Source organism: Protobothrops mucrosquamatus, unplaced genomic scaffold (assembly GCF_001527695.2).
Source record: "Protobothrops mucrosquamatus isolate PMUCROS unplaced genomic scaffold, P.Mucros_1.0 scaffold33, whole genome shotgun sequence".
Taxonomy (NCBI): domain Eukaryota; kingdom Metazoa; phylum Chordata; class Lepidosauria; order Squamata; family Viperidae; genus Protobothrops; species Protobothrops mucrosquamatus.
The window spans coordinates 564,857-592,820 of NW_015386417.1; the positions used below are offsets into that span (position 1 = coordinate 564,857).

Genomic DNA, 27,964 nt, shown 5'->3' on the forward strand with positions numbered 1-27,964 from the left:
TCTGCCATGGGGAATGGACGGAAAGGCTCATTAGGTCGGCGAACCAAGGCCTCCGAGGCCAGTATGGAGCCACCAGAACCAACTCCGCCCTCTCCAGTAGCAGCCTGCGTATGGTCGCCGGAATGAGCGGTAGGGGAGGGAAGGCGTAGAGTAAGCCCTTCGGCCACGGAGACCTTAAGGCGTCCGTCCCCTCCGCCCCTGGGTGATAATATCGGGAGAAGAACCTGGGGAGCTGTGCATTGCTCGGTGACGCGAACAAATCGAGGACCGGAAGGCCGAATCTGCGTGTTATCTCTGAGAACAGGACCGGATTCAGTCCCCATTCCGAGGGATCTATCGTGGCTCGACTCAAGAAGTCTGCCTGTTGGTTCCTGTCCCCAGAGATATGCTCGGCCCTGAGGGAAGCCAGGTTGGTCTCCGCCCAGGACCCCAGGAGCCGGGCCTCGGTCATGAGGGACCTGGACCTGGTACCCCCTTGCTTGTTTACATGGGCTTTGGACGCCACGTTGTCCGTGAGGACCAATACGTGACGACCCTTGATGTAGTGGCTGAACTGACGGAGGGCTAGGTGGATGGCCCTGAGTTCCAGCCAATTGATGTTGTGTCTCAAGTCTGCGCTTGACCAACGGCCCTGCGCAAACTGAGACTGTAAATGGGCACCCCAGCCGAACAGGCTGGCATCCGTCGTGATGGTAAGACGGTCCGGCTCCTTGAAAGGTGACCCCTTGGTCACCGCTCGCGAGAATCACCAGCGTAGGGACCTCCGGGCGTGCAATGGGAGCTTCACCCGTTGGTTGGATGCGCTGACGTTCAATCGCTGGAACGGTAAAAGGAACCATTGTAGTTCCCGTAAGTGGAGCCTGGCCCAGGGGACAATGGCTATGCAGGAGACCATCTTCCCTAAGAGTTGGGACAACAAGACCAACGTCACTACCCGTTCTCGGTACACCCTGCGAGCTAGGTCCCTGATGCTGTCCACCCGCTCCTGGGAGAGATAGACCACGCAGTTCGCGGTGTCTATGATGGCTCCCAGGTGCAGAAGCCTGGATGAGGGAACCGTCTGGCTTTTCTGGAAGTTCACCAAGAACCCGTGCTGTTGAAGGACCTGAATAGTTAGGCCGAGGTCTGTCTGAGCCGCCCGGAAGGAGGACGCCTGAATCAGAATGTCGTCCAGGTAACACTGGATGCGTACCGGTACCTTCCGGAGGTGGGCGGCCAGCACAGCCAGGATCTTGGTGAACACCCTGGGTGCCGAGGAGAGGCCAAATGGAAGAGCCTTGTACTGGAAATGCTGACCCTTGTAACAGAACCTGAGGAACCGCCTGTGGTCTGGAAGGATGGGGATGTGGAGGTACGCTTCTGAGAGGTCTATCGACGCGAGGAAGTCTCCCTGTCTGATGCCTCCCAGGATGGACTGGAGCGATTGCATTTTGAATTTTTTGTATGCAATGTAACGATTCAGACTTTTCAAGTCCAGAATCGCCCTCCATCCCCCCGATGTTTTGGGAACCACAAAGAGGATGGAGTAGAATCCCCCTCCTTCGTGACCCGACGGTACCGGTTCTATGGCCTGAATGTCTATGAGATGACGAATGGCCTCCTGCATAAGTCCCCGCTTGATTGGATTGCGAGATGTGGGGCAAGATATGAAGTGACCCGGCGGGATCGCCAGGAGCTCTAGGGACAGACCTTGTTGTACTGTCTGCAATACCCATTTGTCCGTGGTGGTGAGCTCCCACCGATGGAAAAAATGGGACAGCCTGCCTCCTATGGGAAGGGAGATTTGAGAGTCACTTGGACTTCTTAAAGGGATGTCCCGTACCCCGAAATGGCCGCCTATTCTGGGGCTGTTGCCTGGGCCGAAATCCTGTCCTGTCATAGGGGCGGTCATATGTGCAATCCTGCCTAATTGTGAAAGGTCGAAATGGCTGGGCAGCAGCCGAGCCTGAATTTTGCCGAAAGGGCTGCCTCCTGGAATAAGGAGTGGGGCGCTTGTCGGATCGCTTGGTGACGTGAGCCATGACTTTTCTCTTATCCTTGTTTTCCACAAGGAAAGGTTCAGTGCTTCGCCAAATAGATGGGACCCCTGATATGGAGCGGATGCCAGGCGCCATTTGGCCTTGGCATCGGCCTGCCAATGTTTGAGCCAGAGCATCCTCCTGGCCGAAACGTTGGAAGCCAAGGCTCGTGAGGCAAAATTAGCCGACTGTAGAGTCGCGTCCGACGCGTACTCCGTAGCGGCCACCATTTTGCTCAAGTCCTGATGAGTCCTAACGTCCTCAGGAGGGACTCTGGCTTGCAGCTGCCGAAGCCATAAGAGAGTGGTTCGGACAAAAAAGGACGCGCACGTGGCCGTCTTGATGGCCCATGCGGTTGACTGATGGGTCTTGCGAAAGGTTAGGTCGCATTTCCTATCGTCAGCCTTAAGGGCCTCCGCCAAGTCCCCAGAGACTGCCGTCTGAGACACCAGAGGAGTCCAGGCTTCATCTATCTGAGGTACCTCCAAGGCATCAGTTAGATCCTTGGAGGTGTGATATAGCTTCTTGTCCAACCCACTAACGGAGAGGGAGGCAGAAGGGGAAGACCACTGCTTCTTTATCCCCATAAGGAATATGTGAGGACAGGGCACATGATGCTGCGTTGTTTCAGTTGCAAAAAATATGGGGTCCGGACTCGCCTCGGCGGTAGCCTGCGGCTGCGGAAACTGATCGGACCCTATATTGGACGTGGCCGTTGCCTTGCGAAGTAAGGAGAGAACAAGGCTTGATTAAAAAGGCCACCTGAGGAGGGTTCCGGAGGCAGTACCTCATCCTCTGACCAGTTGAGTTCCGGTGGCTCCCCTCCCGTGTGGGCTGAATAGCCACTAAGAGAGGAACGGTCAGGAGACGGAGGATCCTGAATCAAGAGGTCCTCTGCTGGCAGAGTAGGAGGGGGCATGGCTGGAGTAGGGCCCCCCTGCCCAGGCACCTGACCAGAACGAGCCGCAAGCGCCCGATCAACGACCTTAGAAAGCAGAGCTTCCAGACGGCCGTCTGAAAATAAGTCTCCTAACTCTGGAACCCTGAGCCCTACTGCTGTAGGGGTGAATGTAGCCTCCGGAACCGAGCTATAGGAAGGCGGGCCAGTACACGTGTGGTGGATTGTCGGAGCAACAGGGTCGGCAGTCAAGGACCACACCCCCTGAGCCGACGTGGATGGACCCAAGGGAAGGCCGAATTCTGGGGCCACCAATGATCCCTCTCATGCCTGGCCTGTTCTTGTGCCCTGGTGAATTCTTTTTCCAGAGCCTGGTGCCTACGGCTGGCCTGCTTCTCCGCCAACTTTGATGTCTTCTTCAGAGTGGCTTTGGCCTTACTTTTAAGCTTGCCCGCTGCCTCCTGTCCGGAGGATTTGTGCCGGCCGTGAGCGGATGACGGGGACGCGGTGCCCAGGAGCTGAGGCGCCGTGGAATCCTCCATCACTGATAGAGCTATCTCAGGAAACCTGAGGGGGAGCTCTGGCAAGCAAGCTGATGGCGGGAAGATGTTCAGAGCTAGTATCAAGTACTGCTCCCCTGACCACCTGACCTGACAAAAATCTCTCTGGGTTTAGGTCACGGTCATCAGAAGACTGAAGGCACGTTAGGGGCCCGCAAAGGCTCCACCTGGATGCCTTAGGTGGCCAGTCAGGGTGCACGAGATATCCAATGAGGGCGTAAGGGCCTGAAATTGAGGCCTGGCACAGGCAATGTAATCAAAAGGCGGAGTCCTGAATCGAAATGGTGGTCTGAGAATTTGAGTATGGTAATTTTATGCTGAACTAATACCCTGAATGGCAGGGAAAGAAAGTCCTGTGAAGGACCCTGTGGTAGACCTGGCCTGTATCAGCAATGGGAAAACAGCTGAAACTAATACCCTGAATGGCAGGGAAAGGAAGTCCTGTGAAGGACCCTGTGGTAGACCTGGCCTGTATCAGCAATGGGAAAACAACTGCTGCCCCACCCCTGGCCGGGTGATGAGGGCAACCAGGCCTTTGCCGCGTGGCGCCTTTAAAATGGCGGCCGCGGCTGACCGTAGTAAGGCCAACGGACTGGTGTTGTGCTGACTTTACTTGCCCCCAAGAACAAACGACTATCCAATTTTCTCAATCGTTGGGGAATTCTTTCCCCTGTCTGAGGAGAAGTTTCCCTGCTCGAGGCTTCCCCCGCAGCACAAAATGGCGGCCGCGAGTCAAAATGGCGGCCGCGACTTTCTGCCGATGCTAAAAAATGGCCCAGAGGTATTCTGATCAACTGGGAAGGCAATTAAACGAGAATCACCCAAAAACGCTGGGGAGTTTGCTTCCCAGCCGAGTAGAAAGCTTCCCTGTGTGCTAATATGTCGGCAGCTGCCGAAAATGGCGGCCGCGACTTTCGGCAGTTGGCAGCGTCCCTGAGGGGCGAAAATTACGAAGGGAAGTTGAAAGGAGCCGAGCAGTGGTGTTAGCCTCGCGCCAGGAGCAAAAACAACGGGGAAATCGGAAGGATTGCCCTCCTCCCCCCCCCAGATCCCTGGAGAAAGAAAATACGACGGGGATATTACCCCCCCACACACACCTCCCTCAGAAAAGCCTCAAATCGGCCGATTTGAGGCCCCGCTGATCCCAGCTGGCTAAGGGAGGGTTGCTGGGGGAATGAAATTTGCTGGGGGAATGAAATTTGGAAGGGGATCTATGAGAATCCAACGATGGGTCTCTGACCTGCAATGTCTAAAATCCTAATCCTGAGAGCCAAACCTTGAGACGTCTGCAAGAGCTTGAGACCAAGATAAGACTGGGTCTCACAGCAACAGGGGGCGTGTCAAAGTTTGGCTACTTGGTCTCAGGAGCAGGCATCCAATGAAAACCCACCGGTGGATTCTCCATCTCCTGTACTGGAGAATTCAAATCAACTGCACAACCAACCAGCGATGATACCGACCCTCAACCAACTCACACAACTCCACAACCCACCAGCACTTTACCTCCCAAAGATCCTCACCTGATGAAATCCCATGGCTTTTATGTGACCATGGCTTTTACGTGACCCATACCTAACCCCTCTTTCACAAGACCATGGTTTTTACGTGACCCATACCTAACCCCTCACAAGACCCTCAGCTGATATGAGACTCTTCCATCTCAAGTCCTACTGGCCACATGAAACCCTTATAAGCAGAACAACACCAACACTTGACATTCCCTAAATTCCACTTAAGATGTTACCTACCCTGATAATGAAACATTTAGAAACCAACCCACAAGTTCAGAGAACGAACCTTCAACCTCATCCTATACCTGAGCTACAGATATTCATCACTATCATAAACTAATTAAGCTAAAAGAGAACTGATTTGTTCAAGAATCTAACCAAATCAGAAAATGACTTTTGATTATTTTTTTTCAGTTGCCTCCAAAGTCCTCTCTTTACTCTGAGAATTTGTCTGTTTTATCCTCCTCCCATTGGTATCAAAGTTCTCCACTTCTTCCCTGGGCCAGGCTAGCCCCATTTTTTCCAGTTTCTTACCACATTCAAGTTTCTAATATTTCATATATTTTGCTTCCTGAAAAGAACTTTAGTGATCTAAAAACTTTGAGAAAAGTTGAGATATTATTTTTCTTATTAATATTTAATTAGAATTATCAGCAGGGTACATATCAAAAAGAGACATATCCTCAGACATTATGTTTCAGTGGGTGCAGAAAAAAAGCTTTATACTCAAAATTACTAGCCTATATAATTCACTTTCTTCTCTAAATCCCACTTTTCAATCTCAGTTTGGATTATAGATCATATATCTATTCCAACATAGGTGGCATTGCCAAGCAATCACACTGAGAAAGTGAGTACAGATAATAATAGATCTGAGACTGAAAGGTTTCAGTTTGCTGGATTTAGATAGTAGTCCTAATCAGGAAAATGTTTAGACTGTAGCCCTAATTAGGAAAATGAAATCAAGACAATTCAGTTTCAAGTAAATGAAAAACATTCCAAGAGAAAGAAAAACAATCCTATAAACTTAACATATACTTAATTTCATTACAACCAAGTGGTCAATTGTCAGTTTATCATCTCATCAGGGACTGATTACCTCAGAGACTGTTGTTACTCATTCTAAATGTTTTAACAATAGATCAGTGGTTCTCAACCTGTGGGTTGGGACCCCATTTGGGGTCGATCGACCATTTCACGGGGGTCGCCAAGCAAGGCTGTCCACCATTTTTTTTGTCCGCCATTTTTTCCCCCTTTTCCGGCGGGTGCCTTACCTCCCTTGGCCAGCTGGTGGTCGGCCTGCTCCATCTCTGCTGCTTGCCAGCTACGCCTCAGCCGGCGCAGGGGGCGGAACCACGCATGCGCGGCGCTCCCGGGCAGGGAAAGTCCTCGACTTACGACCGGTTGGGTAGTCCTCGACTTACGACCGGTTTAGCCCTCGACTTACGACCGGTTTAGTCCTCGACTTATGGCCGGTTTAGTCCTCGACTTACGACAGTTGGGGTCGCGGCATTAAAAAGGTTGAGAACCACTGCAATAGAGTCTTACTAAACTATACAAGGTATACCAAAAGTCAGACCTCACTGACCATTTACTATATAAATTACATCAAAATTAAATTGGTTACCACTTTTTCTAAACATTTTTTATTTCTTTGATGCCCTTTGAAAAATTCCTAAGTAGTAACATTTTCTCTAAAAAATAAAATTAAACAAAACATATAATTGGTTTGTGGGGCCTGACTTCAAGTATACCCTATACATAAATATGAACCTCAGAAACATTTTCAATAGTTTTAGAACCACTCTTATTCAGAGGAAGACATTTCAAATTACAACTGAGTTATTTTAAATTATTGCTTATTATTTTAAATAAATAATAAGGCCAGCCAATCAATCAATAAAAATAAATAAATACAAGGCCACCCAGTTATGATTATCCATTGCCCACTTACCTAATACTTATCTACTTGTGTATATTGAAGCATACTAATCTTTTTTTAAAGCGAAAACACTGGCTCTCTTTGACAAAGTTCTCAAAGTGTACTATAAATCAGTCAATACTGCACAGAATAAGCCAAAGGGAAGTGGGGGTGAGTAAATTCAACAGGATATCCGAAATACCAAAACTCAGAAACTTTTGCTATTTTCCCAACCCAGGCACCCTCTTCAACTTATCAAGGGGAATTTTAGCGCTCTCGATTTCGCAAAAAAGAAAAAGAAAAGCCGATCTGAACAAAAAAAAACTTTTTTCTGCTCTTTTCGGGGGGAAAAATAATCCCGTTTCGAGTCACTATCGCCACACCACAGAGAAGCCAGCATGAGGACTTACAGGGGAACTGTCCTTTGCTGCCGCTTTTCAAACCACTCGGTTTCATTTTCCTGGGAAGTCACATTTTCTGCACCCTCATTTCCCCGCGACGGTTACGGTCTACAAGAAAACATCGTATTAAAATGATCCAAAATTCGTTCTTTTTTAAAATACCAATTAAAGCTGAGGGGCGGGGTTCTGGGTGCGTTTCCTCCAGCTCTTCCTTCCTCCCAAGGTGTCTCCCTTCCTCCCTCCATTCACGAGGCAGAATTTGCAATCCTTCTCCCGTACCCGTCGTCTTGTCGCTGCCTGGCCCCGTCCACTCCACCCCACCCCACCCCACCCCGAAGGGACGGTTGGTGTTTGAAATGTACATTCCCGCCGCTCGAACCGATCCCCGGCCCTCGCCTCACCCCAACCCAGCGGGTCCCATGGGGCCGGGCACGGCCTCTACTCAGGATCTTCTACGCCAGTCGGCCATCGCGCTTTTTGTCAACCGCGCTTTCCCGCCTTTGGTCACCCGGGCCTACCAGGCTCTGTCGACGCTGGCTTCGCCTCCCTGGTTGGGCTGAGCGAGTGCAGAGGCGGCGCCACGCAACTAGGAGGAGCCTTTCGCAGCGCTCACAGGGCGAAGGCACCGTTGTTTCTTCTCCTTCTTCGGGGTGGTGGCGGAAGGTAGTTTGCCATCATCCTCTTCCCTCTCCCTTACTTCTCCGGTAAATGGCCATTGAAAAGGCAGGAGGGCGGAAACGTGCCGATCTTCTCGCTAAAGGAGCGGTTTCCCACTAAAAAATGTGGTTGAGAGATGCCTTGTGAGGTTCTTGAGAACCGGTAGAAGTCCCAAATGCAAAGAGTGCGTGGTGCCTTCGTAAAAGCTGGGAGGTAATCCTCAAGAGGTACCGAATGAGTTGCGTGAGAAAGGAGGCGTGGATTGAATTGGTATTAGTTTTTGTTATGTAAAGACCCGGGTGAATTCTATGCATGATGGGATTAAAGATAAGGGACATAACAGCTGATACCAGCACTTGAAGAGGGACCACCTCAGAAGATACTAATAAAGAGGAATATTTGTAGCTCAGGGTTGAAACAAAATACCTCCCCACCAGCAATCAACACCCAAATGAGCATAGATTAAATCCAATATTAACATCAGACCAACCATTAAGAAGTAATGCCCTAATCAAAGAATTGCCAAACAACTAAACAGCCTATAAGCCAGCGGTTCTCAACCTATGGGTCGTGACCCCATTTGGGGTCGATCGACCATTTCACGGGGGTCACCAAGCAAGGTTGTTCGCCATTTTTTTCCCCTTTTCCGGCAGGTGCCTTGGGCTGGGCCAGCTGGTGGTCGGCCTGCTCTGTCTCTGCCGCTTGCCAGCTACGCCTCGGCTGGCACAGGGGGTGAAACCATGCATGCGCGGTGCTCCCGGGCAGGGAAAGTCCTCGACTTATGACCGGTTGGGTAGTCCTCGGCTTACGACCGGTTTAGTCCTCGACTTACGACCGGTTGGGGGTCGCGGCATTAAAAAGGTTGAGAACCACTGCTATAAGCCAAGAACCTCCAAGACCTCTCCCACCAACACTGACAGGGCAAACTACTAGAATATAAACTGAAAGTAAACCCTACTTGTTACTAGCACTGATAATGTTATTATCTAGTTTGAGTGATGAATGGTCTGCAAGAAAACAACCATCTCAGAAGATATTCCTTCACTTGGAAGATTTTTATTCTGCCCTCCTTTCTTCTGAAAAATGGTCTGGCAGCCTACAGAAGCTGTTTGGATTCTCAGAATTGCTGTAACAGACAAGGCTGAGTGATCTAGATGGTCACATAAGGTCATTCAAAAGATTTCATGATAAACCAAGGACTAGCTTGACTGCTTTGAAATCAACATTTTAAGAATTGTACTCTTCAGACTGTGTGTGCTAGTTTGAGCCAATCCAATTAACAGAAATAATACATAAAGTAGCCTTTGTTCTTGTGCATGGCAGTTCCTATGATCTTAGGGGGTCAGCAGTATTTCAAATAATCCATAGGTGTTGAGAGTATCTGTGATTCCAGGAAAAAAAGTGTTTTGGAGATTGTTTAAAATTACTTTTGGAATTATATCCTACCTTGCATTGAAGTAAATTCTAACTGGATTCTGGCATATTCCTCCTGTGACAGATCAGAACCATAAGGTTTAATTATTTTTTTAACATTTTTTTCCCCAGGAAAAATGATGGGTTGTGAAAACAAAGGAAATGGACCCTATGGAATCACAACTTTTCAGCAAATTGTCTCTTCCTGTTGTGGTGCTGTTCTAACATCCATTTTGGGTAAGATCAAATATTAGAATCTTTTAAACTTTCCTACGTCTGCTTTTATAGTTTTGTCAGAATACTCCTATATTTGTGCTCAACTTCTGTTGTGCTCTAGAACAGTGCTTTTCAACTTTTTCACAGATTGTACCACTTTTAGGATATGGCAATATTCGAGTACCATCAGTCGTCTAGCAAGGTGTCGAAAACTTGATAACCCCAAAAAAAAAAGGAAAAATGTGATGAAGTACAAGTAGTGCAACTGTTCGAAGTTACAACGGCACTGAAAAAAGTGACTTATGACCATTTTTCAGGCTTATGACCGTTGCAGTATCCCCAGGATCACGTGATTTACATTCGGATGCTTGGCAACTGATTCATATTTAAGATGGTCACAGTGTCCCAGGGTCATGTCATCACCTTTTGCAACCTTCTGACAAGCAAAGTCAATGGGGAAACCAGATTCACTTAAGAACTATGTTATTAATTTAACAACTGCAGTGTTTCACTTAACAAATGTGGCAAGAAAAGTCAAAATGGGACAAAACTCATTTAAGAAATTTCTCACCTAGCAACATAAATTTTGGGCTCAATTGTGGTTGTAGGTTGAGGACTATCTGTACACCCACTTACCTCACTTTTAATGGGAAACTTGTGCTTGTTTCTCTGACACTGTTCTGTCCCCTTCTCTCTTTCTAGTTGACTCTAAAGAAGCCTCTCCTCCATCTCTCTTTCTCTGTCCCCTTCTCTTTCCCTGTCAGGTTTTTTCCTCCCTTTCCCTCCAAAAGCTTCTTTCATATCCTCTCCTCTCTCACCCTCCTTTTCTCTTTGGTGTAGCTGCAGCTGACACCTTTCCCAGAGGCTGCACGCTGCTTCAGGAAGTGCCAATCAGCTGAAGCCGCACAGCGATCCTGGACACTTAGCAGAGCTGTGACAACATAGTAGCTCCAACTGATTCTCCCACAGGCCTCTGCGACATTGCTGCCCCTTCAGCTCATCTCCAACTACACTTTTACATTTTCTTTTACACTTTTTTTTACAGTGCTTTTTAACGCATTGATACCGAAGTACCATCAGTGGTACATGTACAATGGGTTGAAAAGCACTGCTCTAGAAAGCAGAGCTTAAGTTTTTTTTACTTAGTTAAATTTACTTAGCTAGTTCTGTTTATAATCAATTAACTACCTATTAATTAACATTAAAAAGCATTTTAACATGATAGTTGTTTGATTGTCTTAGTGACACCTCTAGATGTTGTCAAAGTTCGACTACAGGCCCAAAGCAATCCATCCCTGAAAGGTAAATCCATATCTTTATATATTTGCAGTGTCGATGGGTGATAAAATTTGATAAATTATTCTCAAAGGTTCACATTTATGAAATTGAGATTACTTTTTAATTACATGTTAGAAATGTTATTTGCACTTTCTGATCATTTATAAGATGAATATACATTTTATTTTATGATAGTTTATGACTAATAAATATATCATTTTATGTTTTCTTTAGAAATTGTTAAGACATCTTTTTAATTATATAAAATGAATACATGAGATTATGATTATACCATTATATTTGCCTATGATACTCCCATGTAACATTAAGGATGTTGTATGAACTTTATGTATACATACGTATATAATCCTAATATAAGTATATAGTCCTCCAGATTATGCTGTGCTTCATCAACTCCTTTGTAACACCTAGGAGTAAAGATTTCTTGTTTACTTTTTTATCAGGAAAGTCTTTTTTGGATTCTGATGGCTTGACTGATCACATTTATCTTTATGAAAATGGAACTGGCAAGACTTGGCATAAGACACCTGGTCGTTTTACTGGCATGTTGGTAAGAAAAAATGCACATTCAATCCAGTAGTATTAACTTTTAACTCTTCTAAGTTTGTCTGACCAATTTCAATTTTGAAATATAATTAGATAGTTTCATAGTAGCTTAAGCTCAGGAGAAACACACTTCACCAGTAATCAGCATTCAAATCAGCATAGATTAACTCAAGGTCACCTTCAGACCAACAATCAAGTAAGCAATACCCCAATCAGGAAACTGACACAGAGCCATTAGTAAACAGCCCAACCAAAGAATCCCTAAGACTGCCCCCACCCACCCAAACATGCAAGACACCAGCAAACAGCACTCCTTACTAGCACTGATTATGTTACCTAGTTAAGGTAATGAAATGTTTGCAAGAAAACAAGCAAGCTCAGAGAGCATCAAGAATCCCTCATTTCAAACCTGAGCTATAAATATTTTCCTTCATTGGAAACACACTTCTTTTGCATTATGATAATTTAAAATTAAATCTGCCTATACATTCACATTTTATAAGATACTTGGTACAGCAGTTTCCAATGATTGTGAATGAGAAGATTAATTTGATAATAAGAAAATAAAAAGGTGATTGATTATTCCTGTCACTTAACTGATTGTAAGCAATAGGCTATGTATACATGATACTTGAGATGTGTTCATATGACAAACTAGCCAATAACATTGAAGCCTATCATGTTGTACAAGCCCAAATCCATGTAGTTGTTTAATCATTCATATGTCATATAACAGGCCAGTTTACGGTCTCCTGGTATGTTATAATCATACTCTAGGCAAGAAAATAGCTGAGTGTTCTTGCAGGCAATCACTCTGTCTCAGCCTTAGGAAAAAGGCAGTGGCGATCCACTTCAAAACATGTGCAAGGAAACTGCACGGGCACACAAGTGTCATATAAGTATAGTTATAAAGTACTCGTGGTTTCATAGATTATTGATGCCCTTTTGTGCCCTTGAAATTCACAATTCCATTCAAATAAAAGCTTTTGACCTTAATGGAAAGCATTTAGCTCACTGTGGTTTATTACATCTCCTTAAGTCAATTTTGCATATTGAATATTTATTGATTTAAGGAGGAATGAAGATTTTTATTTTGAAGATCAATAGATATGAATATATATTTTATATAAAGTAACATTTTTCTAGATTTTAAAAATTTCATATTTATAGATAAATTCTTCCTATTTTAAATTAGCATTTCTCAGATCACCAATGAAAAAGATGGCAAATGTTCACAGAAGAATACACAGGCCCTTCTTAAATTAGCAAGCATGTGAAGAGCCGAACAATAGGGCTGTCACCATTCTGGCCAGATAGGGACAACCAAATAGCCAGATATTCCCTTTGGGCCACAGAATGCCCAACTCTACTTACAAAAGATACAAAATTAAGCTAAGAAGGGTGTGGGTGTGTGTGTTCATGAGTTCTCAGATACAGATACCACACACCTACAGTATGCCAGTTTTTTTTAAAAAAAAAAATTTAAACTATTAAATACATAGTGTTTGGTAGATAGTTCAAGAAATCTACAACCCACCTCATCACTATTTTTCCTTTTAGGATGCTTTTGCAAAAATTGTTCAAAGAGAGGGCGTGAAAGCATTGTGGAGTGGGTTGCCGCCCTCACTGTAAGTTATAAGTTTTTTATTTTTTCTTTCTTCAATTAATCTTTCACAATAAAATCAGTTAAAACCTGAATAAAAATAAATAGTTAATAAAATGAATTATGAAACTATCAATGCTGTTAATATTCACTGCAATATTAGTACCAAAATAACTGAAATGCAATTTTATTAATGACTTTCCTATTACTGCCAATAGTTGCCTTAAGGTAAAAAAAAAATAAACATAGGAATGTGTATTCTAAATAATCAAATTTTAGTATGTGTCCTGGGCTATATTAATTGGTGCAACTTTTTTATATAAACCCTAGGTAACTAGAAGGAGTAGTAGAAAAAATACTTGGCCTGTATTTTGAGAAAATCAAGATAGTGCTAGAAATGTTTTTTGGGAACAGTTGAAAGTTAAAAGCAGCTGTGTTGAGGAAGAGCTCAAATGGTTCAGTCTTAAAATCCTTGACATGCCACAGAAAAATTAGGAAAATTACAATATGAAAAGGAGGTCAAGATTGTAAAAAAATAGTTTCCTTGCTCTTCCTAAAATCCTCCCCCAAAATATTTCTGCTTTGATCAGCATGAACCCAGCCAGATGACCTTGGAAAACAGCAATTCTTCTGCCACAGGAAATCAGTTCTAAAAAGCAAAGCAGTAGGTAGCTTAAAGGAAAAAATATCCATTTGATTTCTATGTCTAACAGTCTTAACAAGTGACTCTGGGCAATGTGCATAAAAACATAAAACAATACAAAATACTGTAAATATATATCGTTGCCGAATAAAATTATTGTCACAGATTTAATAGAATGAAGAAATGGAGCCCTAAACATACCCCAGTCATGTAACTAGCTCTTTACAGTCCTATAAAAGGCCAACAGAGTTGGGGCTATCCTAATCTCTGAAGGAAGAATATTCCAGATCGCAGGGGCTATGGCATGACTCCTAGTCCCTGCCAACCAACATTCCTTGGCAGATGGGATTCATAATATGCCCAACCTGACAGACCAAACTGGACAGGTGAAAATGACTAGGAGAAGACAATCCCTTAGGTGACCAGTTTAAGATTTTAAAGGTGACAAAAAACTTCTTGAATTGCACCCGGAAGCACACTGGCACCAGTGCAGCTCATATACTGTAGAAGTGGTATTACATGTCAAATATCCAACACCATTTACTACCCATGCAGCCACATTTTGTGGCAGTTGAAATTTTAGAATGCTCTTCAAGAGCAACTCCATGTAGAGTGTATTACAGTAATCCAGATAAGACGTCACAAGGGTATGAGTAAATCCTAATTCAGGGATGAGCACACCTTGCATAAAACTCTGTGAAAAGGCCCTTCTAGCTACAGCTGCTACCTGCTCTGTAGCCATGAAGCCAAGAGAATTCCTCATCACCCAACCCCATTTTATAGCAGATTTGCTTGGAGCAATGCACCACATCCAGAAGCAAGAGTGGAAAAACCTTGTCACTGGACAGTACAGTCTTGCATCTTTCTCCAAGGCTGCTCTCAATTGTTGATAGGGAATGAGAAAGCCAGTCGTGGCATGCTGAAGGGCTCGGTACTCTCTCCACTCCTTTATAACATCTGCAAGAAATTGCTGGATGAAGTCATCCATCACCATGGATTGACATCATAGTATATGGAGGGTACTCAATTTTATATCTCTGCCCTTGAAAAGCATTAGGAAACTTCAACTGGTGCAGAGTGCAGTGGTATGAGCAGTCTTTGGGATACCTAGAGTGGGCCATGTTACACCACTGTTCTGTGAACTGCACTAGCTGCCAATTTGTTTCCGGGTACAATTCAAGGTGTTGATTATTATCTATAAAGCTCTGCATGACATGGGTCCAGGTTACTTGAGGAACCATCTCAACCCCTATGGGAAAAGATCCATCCCACCCATTCCAGTGGAAGAGGCATTCTATGGATCCCACCAGTCAAGGTATTCTGACTGTGGGATCCAGGAGAAGAGCGTTCTTTGCTGTGGCCCTGGCCCTTTGGAACATCTTGCCTCCTGAAGTGAGATTGGCTTCATGACCTTCCTTAAGAGCCTGAAGACCTGGCTTTGCCAGTTGGCTTGGGGCCATAGTGAGGAAATATCACATCGGAGGTGGTTGATTGACTAATAGCAGCTTCAATCTCCCTGCCATGCATTTTGCTCTGTGATAGACCATAATACTATTAACAATAGTATTAAAGAGGTCAAGCTGAGAAGTCAAGAAGTGGAAGGATAAGTACAATATGTCCATCTTGTTCAGACCAGAAATCATCTAAGAACACAATCAGTGCCACATCAGTCCTGTAACCTGACCTGAATCCTGGCTGAAAGGGGTCCTAATTATCTGCTTTATCCACGATGTACTGCAGCTGCCAAGCAGCCACTTTCTCCACAATCTCCCTCATGCCACAGTTGGAGATTGGACAAAAGCTGTCCAGACTACTAATGTCAAATGGCCCCTCCAGGTGGATGAAGGGCAGGGCTGAAGGGGGCAGGAGCATGTGGCAGACATGAAAAGTCCTAGACCCCACCAGATTGCTTAGGGTTTGATTGCACAATCCCAAATGATTCAATTCCTCACCCCCACCCCCAGCTTTTATCTGTGAGAAAGCTGAGCAGAATCACAATTCAATCTAAACTTTCCAACTTGATGACTAGTCCTATTCCAATAAATCCTTTCAATTAAGTCCTCTTGAATCACAAGGACTGTTGATTAAAGCATTTCATACGGATGGCTGTTCCTCTACCATTAGTTCTCAACCAGGAGGAAATGCAAAATGCCTATCCGCTAATGTGGAGGAAGGAATTGCCGCCTCAAAGCCCAAACAGTCCAACCCTGCTTCTGCTACAGCGAAATTCCCCACCTCCAAGCCACCATGATGAAAAATGAGTAGCTTTCACACTCATTTAGGCATCACTGTCCTTGCCCTGCAGCATAATCCCGTCTGCAGGCTTACTTTCTTCAGTGGTGGCCTCCTTCCCATTGATATGTCACCAATTGTTGCAAAATGGATTGAACACTTCCTGTGTGAAAATGCTATGATTCTCATCAGAGTAATAGAATAAATCCTATCCAGATATAAAAGTATGGGCTATAATTGCAAAGTTATGAGGGATATGCTTTCTGGCTACTTTCAAAAGCACCTTCATTATTTTTTCATTATGTATATGTTGATCCATATTATTAATGTACATGATTCTTGTATACTGGATAATAAAACATACAGACATTCCTCTGTTTTGCTTATTTCCTCTCCAGAGTTGGCACTAATTGTACCATTGTTTGTTCGCCATATTGCATTGTGGAGCACAAACTGAAAAAAACCCAAAACTGTGGGCCCTTAGAATTCTTTGCTTTAAAGTGTTTACTTGAATAACTTAGTAGAGGGAAATTGCTCTCTAACATGTTTATATAAGTTGTTAAAGAGAAAACGGCATGTCTAAATGTTTTACTCAGCACAGGAAGTATCCCTGAATGGCCCACGGTCCATTTGTGAGTATTAATATTTATTACATCTTGGCATGCAATATAGATGTGCAATATAGAGAGATGTGTCTTGTTTTGTGAACTATGGCCAAAGACCAACTCTAAAATGGTTATATTTTAGCTAGAAGTTTAACAATTATTTGAGTAAAATTTAAATGATTAAGAAACTGATTAAGTGCTTATATTTCAATTTTAGAGCGGTTTCAGTTCCAACTACAGTAATTTATTTTACTTGCTATGATCAACTACGTGATGCCCTCGTTTATAAATTAGGAGATAATGACTACATTCCACTTATTGCAGGTGGCATAGCCAGATGTGAGTTTACTAATCTGTAGTTTATTGCTAACTGTTTACTATAACAAAACTTATATTAAACGTTAACCAGTATGATGATGTGACATAGCAAATATTTATTATGTAAAATAAATGAGCGTAATTATTTCTCTGCTTTATGATCAGAAGTGTATATTCCTTAATCTAAGAATATTGCCTAATATATGTGTAACATTTTGTGGCCTTTTAACTATGATTCAGAGTTAGGAGATATCCTTAGCATGAATGGCTCTTTTGTCTTGAATTCCTCCTTCTTTACCTTGTCTAAGCTAACATTGATTAAACTTAAATCTTAATGGTGAGCATGGTAAATATGTTAATGTAAAAGCTGAATATAGCATATATGTAACATTTCTCCTATTTCATGGCCTAGAGCAGTGTCCTCAAGCTTTTGGGCACCAAGGACTGGTCCCATGGAGGGTGATTTTCCATGGGTCGGGGGTGTGTGGTTTCATGTACTACCTACATCCTGCATATGGAGAGATGGGGCTTTGCTCGCGTGCACAGCCTGTTTTCTCGCAAGCTATGGACCACTGCCACTCTACAGCCCGTGGTTGGAGACCCCTGGCCTAGAGTATTATTAAGTAGCAGGGCAACAGAATATGAGCAGGACTTTTATAAAGAACACTTTTCATTGTACAGTAAAATTATACAGTGGTAATTTTAATATACCAGTTATGAATTGTATTTACTTGTTCAGGCATTTTCTTGTTTAAAACATTTCATAACATTTGGGACATTATATAATTGGGAAGAAAGTCTCTTTATCAGATTCATTTCAGTTTCCCACAACAGCTGTCATAAACCATCTATACTTGGAAGAGGGATTTTAATTTATTTGTAGTCCTAGGGTTATAATTCTAATTCAGACTGGAATTTCCATCACTAAAATAGTCATTAAGGAAAAGATCACATAACCATGTTTGTTAGTGTTAGTCAAAATTGTGTTTGTAAGGCCGGGACCTCATTCTTCTGTCCTGCATAGCTGTCTCTCTTTCAACTCCCTCCCCTCACCATTTCTGCCCCTTTGGTCACCTTACATTCCATCACTTTAAACCTCCACCCCAGGATCCAGGCACATAGGCTGTGTTGGCCCTGAGCTTGTCTCTACCCTTTAATGGAGGTTGAAGGCTGGTTCTTCAGAACTCCACCCAATATAGGAAGTGGAGGGATAAGGGATTCCTGGAGGTGCAATTCATATTCTGCAACTTGCATTGGGGAAAGGAGCCAATGGGGTGGGGGATGAGAACTTCCCAGAGACACAGTGTGTTCTACAGCTCATTTAGAAGCATTCCTGAAGTACTGGCCTGTGGGCTTCAATGAAGGGTGAAGGTGGAGACAAGCCCAGTGCTAACAAAATCTTATGTTCTGGATCCTGGGATAGGTGGCAGAGTGTAGGAGACCAAAAGTAATATTTTTATGAAAATGTGATATATTCATAATGACTAATGTTTTCCTTAACAACTAATTAGGCATAATTGTTTGTTGTGCTGTCTAGAGCAAGGTTAATACTAATTCTAGTAGGTTATGTACAATTATAACTGAATGTGTTTGATATAAAATGGCTATCAGGGCTATATGTGATCCATGTTGGAGTCTATAAAAATGCATGAATGAACAGATTTGTTAAGGACCCCATGGAACGAAGAATCTTTATTTTCATCTTCCTAAAATTCTGCTACAGTAGCTCTACAAAGGAGATGCAGTGATCTGAAGCTTAATTATCAAGAAAGGGAAAAGAAAAATCATAGCCATGTACTGACTTTGGGGCTATAAACCCAGATGCAGCCCATTATGCAAAGTGAAATGAAGACAGATTGCAAGAGGAATAAAGAACATGACCTCTTACTGATTGAAATCTTAAATATAGTAGTTAGCTATGGAGTCAGGCTCAATTCATGAAGTTTTTGAGCCAAGGAGCCAGCCAATTTTATCTGCTGATAAAATTAATTAAGATAGTAAGGTATACAGGTATAGCATTCCTTGCATTACAAGGGCAATTGGGACAGGATTGCCATCACTGGTGCAGTTGTAAAGCATGATATCATGTTATCATATTGCTTAGTGGCAACTTCTCCGCAGTCCCAGTTGCCACTCTAAGTCTAAGACTTACAAAAAAATACAAATGACCAGCTGTCTGCAAGGAATATAAATACTTCCATTTCTTACCATCCAGTCAGAACTGAAGAAGCTTCTTGGATGAGAAGTGAAATGTCTTCAAAGAAAAACAAGAAAGTCCAGTTGCCTCCTGAAAAGGCGCCTTTGGGACAACCATGACTTTGATGACTGAGAATCTCCATAGACATAGTATTAAATAGTTTGTCAAATAGGATTTGTTTAAAAAAATGTGGTTATTAAAAGCAAAACTGAAAACTTATTAATTTTACATATGAGGAATAGAGAGGATCATGAAATCTTACATTTAGAGCATTTCATTCTCATCACAATATATCAAGGTCAATGAAGCACTCATTGAATTTAGAATCATAATCTATATAATAAACCATATTAGAATTAGAATGGAGTGGAGTGGAGTGGAATGGAATAGAATAGAATAGAATAGAATAGAATAGAATAGAATAGAATAGAATAGAATAGAATAGAATAGAATAGAATAGAAGCTGGAAGTGACCTTGGAGGTCTTCTAGTCCAGCCCCCTGCTCAAGCAGGAGAACCTATACCATTTCAGACAAGTGACTGTCCAGACTCTTTTTAAAAGCCTCCAGTGATGGAGCGCCCACAATTTCTGAAGGCAGGCTGTTCCACTGGTTAATCTTGAGTTCTTTACATAAAAGTTGAAATAATAATTTATTAAATGTATATGATACCTGACTCCTAACAATTCTGGGATGAATTATACTGTTGGATCAATAACTATACATATGGTTATTATGAAGTGAAATACTTAATGCACAAAATAATAGATATGGGCATATACTGAAAACAAGTGTCTTGCAGAAAAAAGTTTGTAAATTTTGAGCACTGTGTTTCTTTTTCTTCCAAATCTAGTATGCTCTGCTACTATAATAAGTCCAATTGAAATGATTAGAACAAGAATGCAGTCTGGACGATTGACTTACACACAACTGCTTGCTCGCATCAGTACAGGTGTCACCCAGAATGGCTGGCTTTCACTCTGGAAAGGATGGGGTCCTACTATCCTTAGAGATGTGCCATTCTCAGGTATGACTTCTTTCTTTCGCATATTTTTTATATGTGCTGGCTACTGCAAGTTCTCTTCAACTGAGGATTTTAGTAAATGGGTTCACAAGATATAGGTTTTAAAAATACAATTGTGTTTTACAATTATAAAATATGTGCATATCATAGGTGTATGATACATCTTTCAAATGTACTTTCCTCAGTTAATAGAATGCAAACTCTATTTTTATAATTTTTTAGATGGTGGTTTTGGCTTTATTCCTGTATTTTTTCTTTAGATATTAACAAAATTATCTTGCTCTTTACTTTTGACAGAATTCAGTGCTGGAATCATAGTTATCCCTAGTTATTATTAAATCAAAGAAAAGTTAAGTTTTTCAGTAGTTGGCAAAGGAAGAGTACTGGACATTGATAAGTGCTCATATTTCTATTATTATTTGCAATTGTCTGGAATTAAAATAGTACTCAGATGAAAAAACTTTTTATGCTATTGTTTGTAATTGGATTCACACATGTTAAGTGTGGTTTTCTAAATATGCTTTATTACATAAATCACAGCTGGTTACATCATATTCAGCCAAAATTAAATAAATTCAGCCAAAATTAAATAAACTGTTTTATTCCCTAGCACAGTATCTGAACCTTATTTGTAGCGATGTTCATGCTTCATAGAAACTCCATCCCCAATCAGATAAGTCATAAATAGCAATAGCCATAGCACTTAGACTGATATACCGCTTCACGAGCTTTACAACCATCGCTAAGCAGTTTACAGAGTCAGCATATTGCCCTCAGCAATCTGGGTCCTCATTTTACTGATCTTGGAAGGATATGTCATGGCTCCATCGGAGCCCAGTTCAGAGGAGGAAGAGTTGGAACCAGGTCTGTCCAACGGAGATGGCACATCTCCCTTGGAATGTGTGAAGAAGCCAGGGGCTGAGGACAATGGTGTCCCAGGCCTCTCAGGCATTGGGGGAAGCGGTTGACCGGATGGAGAACTGCCTGCCCTCACAGACATAGGGGAGGATCGACTGCTGACAGGCAGTGGTTCTGATAGGCAGCAGATTCTCTCTGATGAGGAACAGCTGCCTCTCCCACTTGATCCAAGGGCACAGAGAGCGGAGCATAGGCAAGCTCAGAGAAGGGTTGCGTCACCCCTCCTCACTAGGAACATCTGGAGTGGATTGACTTAAGGAGAAGCTGTGGGAGTTAGTCTTTGCCAGGAACAATTGTTTGTTTTTGCTTATACTCCCCCACCTCTTGCCTTGCCTTGAGGACTGCCTTCTGTCTTTTGCCTTGCCTTGCCTTGTCTTGCGCCTTGCCTTGCCTTGCCAATTGCCTTTTGCCTTGTACCTTGACTTTGCCTCATGGACTCGTTTAGCTAGGTGGACTGGACTTGGGACCCTGGACCTTGCCCTGTGAGCATGCTCCTACTCTGTACTTTCTTTGCTATGTATAAACTGTTGTTTGGGGGACTGAAGGTAGCTGCCTTCAGGGTAGTGTAGGGTGGAGCCTTGTTGGAGGACCATTTGTTGGAACATTTACTTAGAGCAATAAAGGACTTTCTAGAGGTCTGCCTTGCCTTGAAGACCTTCATCATCTTTTTCCTCTGGCTGCTATTGAGGCATGCCTGGCTTTTCCTGGCCCTTTGTGAGTGCAGCCAGGTTAAGGGTAACTGCTGCCAGGGTAACGGTCATGGAAGCACGTAAAAGTTTCTGTTGCACTTCAAATTTCTAAAACAATTTGATAGCACATAAGCAATCAATTGCAATTTCAAACTTTTTAATGTTTCACAATTTGATCCCATAGCACTCTATTGGTACAATTATGAATATTTCAAGATGAACTTATGCAAGAAATCAAGTTTGCATGAGCCAACATTTTTTATCATCTTCTCATCAGGAGCAGCAGCTGGTTCTGTAAGTCACGTTTCTGTTGCTAATAATTCATATAAGAAAGCACAAGCATATTAAGCACTCATAAAATTGTAAAATATTTGGTCATTTAAACCTTATTTGAAATTAATGAAGTTGATTGAACAAAACAATAAATTAAAAATACATGTAATAAAAGTAGATGAAGTTTTAAAAGATTTACTTCTTTGAAATAGTGATTAGTAAGAAGGAATTTATCTGCTTTGGGCCTGCAATTAGATGGTAAACTAGATGATCAAGCAAGGGAAACAGAAGTTGGAGATTTATACTTTTGAGCTTTGGTATTGGAGAAAACTCCTGAGAATATCCTGGATAGCCAAGAAAACAAACAAAGCATAGATCAACTCACAAAATGTAGATTAAACTTCACCTAAGGGGCAAACCACCTGATACAAATTATATTTTCGACAAATGCTAAGACGTAACTCTCTTAAGATATCTATAACACTAGAAAAGGTGGAAGAAAAGAGAAGAAGATGACAACCATTAGCAAGATGGATGGACTCTTATTACAAACATAATAGATATACTGTTGGAAGTCTAATTTTCAAGATTGACATGTATACTTTTGTTATGATTATTCAATATGTTTGACATTCAACTAATAGCATAGTCAAGTTCACATTTTGCCATCTTAGTTATCAAGATTTAATGGTAGATTTGTTAAATATTTTGTTGAAGGTAAACTACAATATCTGTAATGCATTAAATTGATCACTCTGACAAAAAGAAAATCTGTTAGGACTAAGCCCAGCTGCTTTTAATTAGTCAAATTAATGTGGTTTAATTTAATGAAAGGTTATAAAAATAACATTGAATTCTAGCTATTGAATGAGTTATTACATTATTCTTTGTAAATATATGCACAAGGCTGAGGTTGATTACAAAATTACAATATTATTTTTCATAAAGTATTCTTTTAAATTAGGCTTTTGATATTTTTTCATATTTATTTTTTTAAAGTAAGGACAAGCAGTTATATAGTTGGATCTACTACAATATGAGTAGTAACTTTTTTGTTTTAATGAACAATTATAACTTGCTAAATTTTTTACAAATTTTACTCCATCTAGATTTTCTCAATAGGAATAAACTCCTGCTTTTATCAATATTTGGTATTTTATTTCAATTGTCTGTCCAATTAGCATGTTAAATGTTAAAGTTCATGACATTACAATTAGGGGGGGAAAAAAACTGAACAAGTATGCTTTGTTTGGAAGAGTTGCCAGTTGCCTCTTCTTTCTAAAAAGAACATGGCAGCACAGCTTAGATTTGCTAAGTTGTATCTGAATAAATCAGAAGACTTCTGGAACACTGTCCTTTGGACAGAGGAAACCAAAGTGGAGACGTTTATCCATAATGCACAGTACCATGTTTCATGAAAATCAGACAACAAATCAGCACAAACATCACATACCATCTCTCAAGCATGGTGGTGGAGGAGTGATGATTTGGGCTTGTTTTGCAGGACTCTGGGCACCTTGTAGTCATTGAATCAACCATGAACTCCTCTGTATATCTAAGTATTCTAGAGTCAAATCTGAGGCCATCTATCCGACAGCTAAATATAGGCCGACATTGGGTCCTACAACAGGACAATGATCCCAAGCACACCAGCAAATCTCCAATAGAATGGCTGAGAAAGAAAATAATCAAGGTGTTGCAATGGCCCAGTCAAAGTCCAGACCCCAACCCTATTGAACTGCTGTGGCGGGACCTCAAGAGAGCTGTGGATAAACAAATGCTCACAAACCTCAGTGAACTGAAGCAGTAAAGTTGTGGGCCACCTCCACAACAATGTGAGAAACTGATAAAGTCATGCAGAAAAAAATTACTTCGAGTTATTGCTGCCAAAGGTGGTTGTACAAGCTATTGAATCACAAGATGTGCTTAGTTTTTCACACATGGCTTCTCCACTTTGACTTTCTTTTTGTAAAATAATGACATGATATATAATATGTCATGTGTTGTAGTTCATTTGAGGTAGTATTTACCTACTTTTAAAAACCATTAAGGACCAGATGATTTTTATTATGTCCTGATATGTACAGCTATAAAACTCAAAAAGGGTGTACTTTCTTTTTCATATGACTGTACATATTTTTTCTTGTTCCTTCCCTTTTTCCTTTTTTTACATCCCCTTTTTCTTTTTCTTCTATTTCTATTTTTTTGTAGTTTGTATCATTATTCTCTTCATTTATAGTTCTTAATAAATTTGAAAAAATAGAAATTCATATTGTAATAATATATTAATTCTGGTAAACATTTAAATTGCATTTTATTCCAGTTTTGAAAATTATACTATTTGCATTTTGGCCATTTAACATTTATAAGTATTCTTCTTGCAGATTGCAGCTACATTAACTTTACCGTTTGATGTAATAAAAACACACCGACAGACTGAGCTTTGGGAACTTGATATTACACATTGTAAGTTTTTTTAAGATTCAGAGGTATTCTAGTCCATAATGTCTGCCTATTTTAGTATACATTAAGCCCTGTCTGGGGCTTCAGACTTTTATTATTGATGTATTTATAATATCAAGAATTGTATATATTCAATCCTACACTACTTGGAATCTGCAGAATGCTGCAGGCTGTGTTATTACCTCTATAAGGAGGAAAATAATATTCAGAAAATGTTAGGTTACATTATACATTTTTTATTTTTAAAAACCTAATGTCATATTAGAAAAGGACTTTTTCTTGTTTATAACATACAACTATAGGATAGAAAACACAGTGATTTTATTAGAAATACTACTGTGCGAAATATACTTCTAAAGGTTAGTATAGCACATGACTTCTGATTATAAGGAATATAATAAGATGCTTTTGTTTTGCAGTTTTATATGTGTCATTTTAAGTGGATTTATTTTAAATCTTATGTTTGTTAAAAACTGCCTTATAATTAAAAGACATTAAATGTTCAGAACAGATTTTGACTGTATTCCATCTGAAAATAGTCTCTCAAGATTAAAGTTATTATCATACAGTGGGTAAAACAAAATTGACATTAAAGCATATTAAATAAGTATAGAAAAATGAGATGTGTTTTCTTTTAATCAGCTCCACAGAAGAAAACTGGATCAATATGGGAAGTAATGAAGAGAATTGTGATTCAAAATGGATTTACTGGATTATTTACTGGTAAATTCTTTTTGTTGCTGACTGTAAAATATTTTATTTCTACATATTACACATATAGCAATATTAAAGTTTTACTACATAATCTAAGAAAGCTTTTAGCACACTGTAAGATCTCCCTATAAACTGTTTTTGGCAGTTTTGAAAAACAAAACTCCAAAATAAATAAAATCATAGGGATGGATTCAATAAATTAGTTTGGAAATATTTATTACCATCTTTGATTAAAGACTGCTAGAAGGGACATATAAGAAATGGATATATTAAGAATATTAAAAAGTAGAATAAAACAATTTTGACATATTAATATAGCCATTTGTTTAAAAGTCTATATCAGGGCTTTTCAACCGGTGGTATGCGTACCACTTGTGGTACATTAATGAGTGGCAGGTGATACACAGCCCTGCCTAGCCAAGTGTAGTGGGGGAGGGAAAGAGCCAGCACAGGCAAGGACTTACAGTGAGAGAGTCCTCTGGAGCTGCAAAGGCCCCAGGCTCACTTCTGGCTCACCCTCCCCCATGAGAAAGGAGGAGGGGGGCGGAGACAGGAGAGCCTATAAGAGGAGGCAGTTTGGACAGGAGAGGGAGAGAGAAAAAAAGTAGCAGCTTTAGGAGGAGGCAGAGTCAGCTGCACAGGAGGGGAAAGGTGGGGGGACAGGAGATCAAACAGGCTGGCCATGAGCCGATCTACAACTTCTGTGGCAGCCAACTGTGCTGGCAGCAGCAAACAGGCAAGAAATGCAGCGGGGGAGGGGTCGCCATCCAAGAGGAATGAAAAAAGGCAGCAATGGTTAGAGGTGAGGCACGGAGGAGGGAAGGAGATAGAGAGTGGAAGGATTCTTATGTGCTTTTGTGACTTTGAAGTTCTGGGATTTGGGCAATGAGGGCTTTGTGTTCTTAAGGAGTGTTTGGCAATTTCTATTTGGCTGATGGCTGATGTCTCCCGTTAGCTTCTATTGCTCTGCTATTGTTAGCTGTAAGTTTTGCTGCAAGGGATTTTGAAGTATTTTTCTCCTGAATGATTTTGCCTGTAGCATTCCTTTACTTATGAATGGAGCCATTTGGGGAGGCTGCCTTAGTTGGCAGTCAATACTTACTACATTTTTTTTCTTCCTTAAGTGCCAGCTGCGCTTCTTAACTTTCCTTTCTAGCCAGTAGCTAATTCTTAAAGGGGAATGTGCCTTTTTAAGTTAGTTCGCTCAGCAGCTTGTATTTTCTGTCTCTGGAGGCCTTTCCTTGTTTGATCAATATATGGAAGAGGGAAAATATGGGGGGTGGGGGTGGTTTCAAATTCTTCCTTCAGAAGGAGATGGGAATGAGAAAAAGGGAGGCAGGGAAGGGAGGGAGGAAAGGAAGTCCTGCCTTAGCACTTGGCCACCAGCAGCTATGCCATTGACTTTGCTTGTCAAAAGGTTGCAGAAGGGGATCACATGACCCTGGAACACTGTGACCATTATAAATATGAATCAGTTGCCAAGCATCCAAATATAAATCACATGACCCTGAGCATGCTGCAATGGTCATAAGTGTGAAAAATGGTCATAAGTCATTTCAGTGCAATTTCAACTTTGAACAGGTGTTTTTTTTTGGTCATCAAGTTTTTGACACCTTGTTAGGTAATACTCGAATATTGCCATATCCTAAAAGTGGTACAATCGGTAAAAAGGTTGAAAAGCCCTGGTCTGTATCAGCTTGAGGCAGAATCAAAGGTGATTAATTGACAAAAAAATAGCTTACTGTATATTCCAGAATGTGTAAACTAATTTGGTGTTGATCAAGGAAATTAAATTCCTTTAATCTTCTTATAGAATCTGATTAATTTCTTAATCAAATTACTAAGTTTTTTTTTCTTCTGTGCTACCATTAGCACAAAATATTTTCTTCTAGTTATTGACTCAAAATGAATGAATCATATAAAGACTGCTGACATCAAGGATTTGTCAGAGTTGCCATTATGTGTACATTTATGTTTATGTTTGTCTAATGCAGGGGTGTCAAACTGCTGGTCCGTGGGGTGGTTGCATTATAAGGAGGCCGCGCCCACCCCAGCTCCGGCAATGCAAAAAAATTCACGATACGTGACGTGGCAAGTTTGACACCCATGGTCTAGTGCAGGGGTAGGCAACCTCAGCTCTTTTATGACTCATGGACTTCAATTCCCAGAATTCCTGTGTCAGCTATGCTGACTCAGGAATTCTGGGAGTTGAAGTCCATGAGTCATAAAAGAGCCGAGGTTGCCAACCCCTGGTCTAGTGGTTAAGGTATTCGATAGAAAAGTAGGAGACATGAGTTCAAGTTTTACCTAAGTCATAAAAGCCAACTGGGTGACCTTGGCCCCAGTGTTGTTGTTGTGGGAAAAATAGAGGAGAAAAGTGTGCTATTTGTAAAAAATAATAAACATGGGATACAAATAAAAATAAATAAATAAATAAAATCAAACAACAATGAAATTTGACTATCATCCCAATTATACAGAATTTATTCTCAAGCATGCTTTAATACAGGTTTGAGTAAACACATTGTTAGTTTGTATATAGCATTAGGTTACACAGATCAATCTTAAATATTACTTTGGAAATGTAAAAAAGCAAGCAATGGTTTTATAGACAGAGTATATTGTTTTGGAAGTTTTTTCAATATCTAGTTTCTTGTGCTACTTCATTTTTCAATACCTATAATTTTTCTTTTCCTGCAGGTATTATTCCAAGATTGACAAAAATTGCTCCTGCTTGTGCCATAATGATCAGCACATATGAATATGGGAAAACTTTCTTTCGTAGATTAAATAAAGACAACGATATGAAGAACTATTAATGTTGTTTCTATAAAATTGAAATGATGT

The 27,964-nt window shown here is 41.3% G+C and overlaps 2 protein-coding genes across 2 annotated transcripts in view; one reads left to right on the forward strand and one right to left on the reverse strand.

The window, feature by feature from the left end:
• The window catches only part of LOC107283305 (lysophospholipid acyltransferase 7-like), a 26,437-nt gene extending 23,832 nt beyond the window's left edge, over positions 1 to 2,605 (reverse strand). Inside the window, exon 1 of the mRNA XM_029283181.1 lies at positions 2,232 to 2,605. Within this exon, the coding sequence (XP_029139014.1) occupies positions 2,232 to 2,605 (374 nt within the window). The remainder of the gene's footprint in view (positions 1 to 2,231) is intronic.
• A 6,911-nt stretch (positions 2,606 to 9,516) lies between these two features.
• On the forward strand, positions 9,517 to 27,936 carry SLC25A40 (solute carrier family 25 member 40). Its single transcript, XM_015811225.1, has 10 exons — positions 9,517 to 9,616; positions 10,838 to 10,897; positions 11,338 to 11,444; positions 13,001 to 13,068; positions 16,741 to 16,862; positions 19,890 to 20,063; positions 21,852 to 21,961; positions 24,325 to 24,406; positions 25,046 to 25,126; positions 27,818 to 27,936. Exons 1-10 carry the CDS (start codon positions 9,517 to 9,519, stop codon positions 27,934 to 27,936), a joined length of 1,023 nt encoding a protein of 340 aa, XP_015666711.1.
• Positions 27,937 to 27,964: the final 28 nt, after the last annotated feature.

Excerpts from the sequence above, each read along its gene's own strand:
- SLC25A40 (XM_015811225.1), top strand. The coding sequence starts at position 9,517 with ATGATGGGTTGTGAAAACAAAGGAAATGGACCCTATGGAATCACAACT. Across the intron at positions 24,407-25,045 it reads GGAACTTGATATTACACATT|CTCCACAGAAGAAAACTGGA; the intron begins GTAAGTTTTTTT and ends TCTTTTAATCAG. Across the intron at positions 25,127-27,817 it reads ATTTACTGGATTATTTACTG|GTATTATTCCAAGATTGACA; the intron begins GTAAATTCTTTT and ends CTTTTCCTGCAG.